Consider the following 6,581-nt stretch of genomic DNA (forward strand, 5'->3'; position numbering starts at 1 on the left):
CCGACGCGAGATTGCTCATGGCAGTGCATGTTTTTTTCAAATTGGTACAAAAACTGGCCAAAAACTCTGCGATAGCTCGATAGGCAGCTCACAGACTGGTCCAAGAGAGTGGTGCCAGTCCCAGGTGTGGACGACTTGATCACACACCCCCTTTAGGCGACACGTCCCAACCCTGAGTCGTTCTCTTGCTTAGTTACAGAATGAACAGAGAAGGTCAGCGTTACACTCCTCCTCACCTTCGAGGAGGCGGTGGTGGTCCCCCTCCACCTGGCCCTCCGCCTGACAATGGATATGGTGGATACGGAGGCGGTCGTGGTGGTGGCGGTGACTATTATGGTGGCGGTGATGGTGGTGGTTGGGCAGGCGGTGGCGGTCGTGGCTACGGGGGTCGCGGTGGGTATGCTGGTGGTGGTGGTATCAGTGGACGAGGCGGCGGTGGTGGCTTCGCTGGAGGGCAATCGGGCGGCCGTGGCTATGGTGGACGTAGAGGTAATTTCCTTGTTTTTTTGTGCATGGACAGCATTGTGTGCGCAGTAGAGCGCTTCTGCACTCGCTTTTTGCGACTGAGTGGGCATTGTGGAACATGGTTGGCGACTCTGGGGACAGTACGGCGCACCATATTACCTCATTTTCGTCACATTTTTCTTCAAAGATTGTGGATCCCTGAAAAAGAATGCTGCTGGGAGTGATGTCCTGGCATTCACTGTACCGCCGCTAGACAGATCAGCTGTCGCCACTTTGTCTAATGCGCACTCGATCCTGGTTTTTTGTGCCCATACTGATGTCATTGGCGTTATTTTTTTTACCAGGACGATGATACTGCTTTTGGCTTCAACATGGCGCTCGTCGTTGTGGCGTATGGCTGCCGTTGTATGGTTGTGTGTATTCCGTTCAACGCGTGGGTGCTCTTGCATTAGCACTTGCGCTTGGTTCATCTCGAAGAATAAGCAATACTTTGCTTAGCATAAAATGGCAAGCTAGAGACCAACACGACGATGCCTGGTGCGGACTCGGTTTGCACCTTTAAAACCTGTGTACCTGGTAAATTTCACGTCAAGTCCGGCCGCACTACCGACGGATTGCTACAAGCATGTTATGTGAGTTTTGTCTTCGTAGCACGCGTTGTGTGGCCATCATTCTGGTTGATAGCTGTGTTTTCGTCAGTGCACGTCCTTGTTCTACTGTTACATGAGTCGCATACTGGTCTGCGTCTTGTCCACTTGCGTTGCGCCATAGCTTGCTGTGTACCTGTAAACATCGAACATATACATATTTCCAGTATGCGCCTGTGCAGGTCGTGGCGGATGGGATAGTCGTCGCGAGGTTGACCCTTTCAAAGCGCACGAACAGGAAGATAAAGAAGCAGACAGTTTGTTCCAGGGAGAGAACACTGGTATCAACTTCGAAGCTTACGAAGATATTCCTGTTGAGACCTCTGGCAAAGATGTGCCAGAGCCGATCAACAGCTTTGAGGACATCAACCTTCCGCCTGGCCTCCTAAAAAACGTCCGTCGGTGCAAATACGACAAGCCAACGCCCGTCCAGCGATATTCCATTCCCATCGGTCAAGCAGGACGTGATCTCATGGCCTGTGCTCAAACAGGATCTGGTAAAACCGCTGCGTTTTGCTTCCCTATCATCAGCAATATCTTGACGATGGGGCTTGAGCCTCGTCGCGACGCTCGAAAAGCGTTTCCCCTGGCGTTGGTGCTTTCACCTACCCGTGAACTGAGCTGTCAAATTTTCGAGGAATGCCGCAAGTTCACCTACGAGACTGGGGTCCGCCCGGTTGTTGTCTACGGTGGAGCTCCTGTGTATGACCAGGTACGCACCCTGAAAGGCAGACTTTCACACATGAGTGTGCAGGGTCACCCTCCCCCTTTACAAGCCACACATATCACATGTTCATGTGACATATTGTCGTTTGCGTTCTCTGGGGCACACTCTAGGGCTGCTTGGGGAGGTTGTGGGCATGGTCAAAGGCAGTGTTTGCTGCATGGAAACATGCTTATTCGCCTGTGCACCTTGCAGCTCATCTTTCCACAAGCGAGTATGCTATTGAAACTGCCCCTTTCTTTAGGATGTGCGCCTTTTAATCTCTTCCAAACAAGCCACTGCCAGCTGGTTGCGCCGTTTCCTTTGCAGGCCAGGTTGTTTGAGTCTGTTGGTGCATGAAGCGATGCCGTCCTGTGGTCAGTTGAGCACTGCCAGATCAAAGACCCCCGTCTAGTGCCCTAGTGATGTCAGCAATGCCATAGTATTCATTTGAACAATGTGCTGCCTTGTTTCGCCCTGGTAGCCATCACACGCCCAGTTACTTGCATCTTGGCATATGGGTCCATGAGCAAGTTCCAAGATTGTGGGCTGTACATCTGAGCTCCATCTAAATGGTTGCACTGCACTTGATTTCACAACCACAAGTGCAAGCTCCATGGTTGCCATATCCATATTACAACTGCGGCACCTGCTGCCTCGGCGGGTCACTCATGCAAACAATAAGCGCGTTTTTATAGCTATGCCAACCCTGGTCAGGATTGCTACTATGCGTCTCGTCCACATGTGTGTTCTGATAGCTATCCAATCGCAAATTAGGCAAGAACTGCGGCATAATTGTCTCGTCGCACTTGCAGTTCCGAGAGCTGGAGAGGGGTTGCGACATTCTGGTGGCCACACCCGGCCGCCTGGGAGACCTCCTGGACCGCAAGCGTGTCTCACTGTCAGCCGTGCACTTCCTTGCCCTCGACGAGGCCGACCGGATGCTCGATATGGGTTTCGAGCCACAGATCCGCAAGATTGTGCAGCAGGAGGACATGCCCGATGCAGGCCAGAGGCAGACGCTGCTGTTCTCGGCAACCTTCCCGAAGGAAATTCAGCGCCTCGCTTCCGACTTCTTGAAGGACTACATCTTCCTCACTGTCGGCCGCGTCGGCTCGTCCACCGAGCTCATCGTGCAGGCCATCATGTTCGTTCAGGTCGGTCAGAAGTACGAGACGGTGGTGGACTTGATCAGCACCGTGGCCCAGGGCGCCGAGGGGGGGGTGCGTCCTTTGCCCCAGTTTTGCTTGTCGCCTCAGCGCAGGCGCTTCTTGGTGCTTGTTCAGCTCAGTTGGATCACTCCAAGAGTGTTGCACTGTGCGAGATGTGATGTTGACTGGTTTCTGGGAGCGTTGAGTCAGCATCATCTCTCAGTGCGTGCATGCTGAAGCATTCTGAGTTATCGTATCACAGTCAGTGCTGCTGACTGTTGAATCACGAGCAACGGCCTTACAGCTCTCGCTGGTCTGCATCCCCTTCTGCCATCTTTGCTCAGCTGGCCTGTCTTTCCGATTGTGCGATATGCGATATATGTGCGATATATATGTGTGTCATGTTATACCACTTAGCGCAGCATAGCGACGAGCTGAGCGCAGCTGGCCTGCCCTTGCGACAGTGCGATGGTGTGTCGCATGTTTCGTCACGTAGTGGAACGACGAGCTGAACGCAGCGTGTTTGCTTGCAGAAAGAACCCAGCAAGCTGGGCCTCACGCTGCTCTTCGTGGAGACCAAGAAGGGCGCAGACGCGCTCGAGGACTACCTCCGCCAACGCGGCTACTCCGCAACCTCCATTCACGGCGACCGCTCTCAGCAGGAACGTGAGCAAGCCCTCCGTTCCTTCCGCTCTGGCCGCACCCCCATCCTTGTCGCAACCGACGTCGCAGCTCGCGGCCTCGATATCCCCCACGTCACCCACGTCATCAACTTTGACCTCCCCACTGACATCGACGACTATGTGCATCGCATCGGTCGTACCGGGCGTGCCGGCAAGAAGGGCCTCGCGACCGCGTTCTTCTGCGAGAAGGACTATGGCCTCGCTGCCAAGATGGTCGAGGTCCTGACAGAGACGAACCAGGATGTGCCGTCCTGGCTGAGCGACATTTCGTCCAGGGTCTCGCCGTACGGCACCAAGGCGAAGGGCCGCGGCGGCAATCGGTTTGGCGGCAGCGACTTCCGCAAGGAGAGGAACCCTTATGGAGGAGGTGGGGGTGGCTACGGCAACCGCGGCGGGGGGGGCGGCTACGGCGGTGGCGGTGGCGGCTATGGCGGTGGCTACGGCGGCGGGGGTGGGGGTGGTGGCAACTGGCAACCAGCGTATGGCGGCCCGGGCGGCTACGGAGGCGCTCCTGCGCAGCAAGGCTACAATAATGGCGGAGGCCACAGCAGCGCATGGGACAGCTAGGTGCACTTGGGAGATGATTAGCGCCAGAGATGCCCGCGGCAGGCGGCCGTACATGCGCCGTGACCGTGCACGTGCTCACAGCACATCTGCGGATTGTGATGCTGCAGTGCAGGCGCTCACCAGCCCACAGGCGCACGTCATAATAGGGTGCAGCACCCGTGTACGGGTGCTGTCCAGCCCTTCCCTGCCTCCATGCCCCTGGCTGCAGACCGCCGCCTCCGTCCTTGGACCGATCAGGGTCTCGCGGAGGGGGTCTGGGGTCAGTGGCCACCAAGGCTTCCAAAATGCAGAGGCAGTATTTTCCCTCTCTGCGATTGCACTTCCAAGCTCCGTCCAGTATGCAAGTGTCTCAGTGTTCGGCCTCGTCATTGCCTGCTGGTGCTCTCTGAAGACCGCTTGCATCCACCCGTGACACCCGCACACCGATGCTGTGTCATAAGGGCCTGAGAACGGAGCTGTCGAGCGTTCCGTGGCATCTGGCAACCCGAGGTGCAGACAATTAATTCATTCCTCGCGGCTTTGGCCGCCGAGGCCAAAAAAAAAAACAGCAGTGCGGCGTCTGAGTGCAAATTTCTGGGAATGTCGGGGGGCTGAGGGTGTAGATAGATGTCTGGGAGTGCAGAGCATCTCCCAGCCGGTTGCCTGCCCCCCCCCTCCCCCCCCCCGGCGTGTTCTGTGTAGGGCTTCCTGGCGAAGCCTGCGCCGAACGGATTCTGGCGGTGTTGATTACCATCCACGAGCATTGGTAGCATTCTGCATGGCTTATTTCTTGCTGTGCCGAAATTGATCAACGCACACTGGTGGCATTCTACACGGTTGCCTCCCGATGTTAGCGGCCATCTCTCCCTGTATCCGCCAGAAACATGATTACATGATCACAATGGAGCAATCGCAGGCACTGATGTGCCTAGTTTTGTATACACTTAGTAGATAGGGCAGTTAATTCGAATTCGGTTTAAAGAACTGCGGGGGTGTGACTTGCGTCCAAGTCACTGAAACTTGTAGGAGAATTCCATGTGTGGCAAGAAGATGGCGTTTCGGCCGTTGCTGTTCGCACGACCTCCAGCGTAGCGTTAGTGCTACACTGCAAATTCAGCAATGTGGCTTGGACGCCATGATGCTTGAACGATGTCGTGGCGTTTATACCAGCTGTGTCTGACAGCTGCCTGCCATTGCGAAGTTGATGTGAGGTGACTGCTTGCCTCTGCGCCGATTCGATCGGGCAACTTGGGTGGGCGAGTGCTTTCGGTATGTGCTGCCGTCCAAGCGCCGTTGGGCGCCTGCAACTGTGTACAGCGCACTCGCTTGCGATTTGATTTCTCCTGTTTGTTTTGAAGGCCTTAGAGGCCTTGGCGCTCGCCCTTGACGATTCTTTTGTGGTATTTTTCCTCGATGCGTTGCGTCGTTCCATGCTCTGTACTGAATGATGGCGACGTTCCATGCTCTGGACAGTTTGTGTCCTCGGCAGTCAGCGTGTTGGCGGTGTGATACAGCTTCTGCCCTAGATGTGTGTGATGTGACAACAGGTCTGCCTTGTGAGGTTTTTACAAAACCGCTTCCAGCGTGCGTTGACATTGTATTGCACCTAGTTTGCGTGCCGCTTTTTTGAGTTGCGCAAGCACTTTGCAAGTTCATGTGCTAGTGGTTGCTATGGAAATGTGCTGGTGTAAGAACTCGGACACAGACACGGAGTAACTCAACATTGTAGGAGGGGGGTACAATCGTGCCACGCTTTCCTGCATTGGAAACAGCGAATCTGCGAGAATCTAGCATGTGTCGCAGACCCGTAGAAGACGCCTCGCACACACAGGGGCCTTTCTGGAGTGCGACGTGCATGTTTGAGCGTCGCCTTCATGTGCCGTGTGAACATGCATCTTCAACAACATGCTTTGCAGAAGCGTGAACGGGTTCAAGTGTGGTATGGATTGGCGTACTCATACGCGTCCCGTTTCGAGGCCTCGGCGCCGAAGACTATCTCTCACAGGCAGCTACAAGCTGGCACCCGTCGGAACTCCCCAAGGCTCGACGAGGACTCGTCACTCATTGCCAGACATAGTGTGTACATCCGTAATCTTAATTTCTCGTTTACAACGATTGACCTTCGTGCGTGCGAATGAGTCGTGCGCGCGTGCGTATATGAGCTGTCCTGCATTCATGCAGAACACAGTCGAACGCTCGGCAATGTGCACTACGGCGCGCGTTCAACATTTGCTGCTGAGTTCTCTGCTCGTGTTGCACCATCAAGCGGTCGACAGATGCTTGAGGACATACTTTCTCATCCGGTAAGTGTAACAACTGCGGCTAATGTAAAACACACCTCGTTACGAACAACATGAGTGGTTGATCAGGCGCTACGCGTGGCCAA

General features: G+C 55.0%; 1 protein-coding gene across 1 annotated transcript; it reads left to right on the forward strand.

Annotated features, from left to right (window-relative positions):
* Positions 1-200: 200 nt before the first annotated feature.
* On the forward strand, positions 201-4,216 carry LOC149809716 (DEAD-box ATP-dependent RNA helicase 11-like). Its single transcript, XM_089994664.1, has 6 exons — positions 201-489; positions 653-762; positions 810-870; positions 1,280-1,824; positions 2,631-3,038; positions 3,500-4,216. Exons 1-6 carry the CDS (start codon positions 201-203, stop codon positions 4,214-4,216), a joined length of 2,130 nt encoding a protein of 709 aa, XP_089850790.1.
* Positions 4,217-6,581: the final 2,365 nt, after the last annotated feature.

The sequence above is a fragment of the Nuphar pumila genome, unplaced genomic scaffold (assembly GCF_984573655.1).
Source record: "Nuphar pumila unplaced genomic scaffold, dmNupPumi1.hap1.1 HAP1_SCAFFOLD_861, whole genome shotgun sequence".
Classification (NCBI taxonomy): domain Eukaryota; kingdom Viridiplantae; phylum Streptophyta; class Magnoliopsida; order Nymphaeales; family Nymphaeaceae; genus Nuphar; species Nuphar pumila.

Excerpts from the sequence above, each read along its gene's own strand:
- LOC149809716 (XM_089994664.1), top strand. The coding sequence starts at position 201 with ATGAACAGAGAAGGTCAGCGTTACACTCCTCCTCACCTTCGAGGAGGC. Across the intron at positions 871-1,279 it reads TGTGGCGTATGGCTGCCGTT|TATGCGCCTGTGCAGGTCGT; the intron begins GTATGGTTGTGT and ends ACATATTTCCAG. Across the intron at positions 3,039-3,499 it reads CCCAGGGCGCCGAGGGGGGG|AAAGAACCCAGCAAGCTGGG; the intron begins GTGCGTCCTTTG and ends GTTTGCTTGCAG.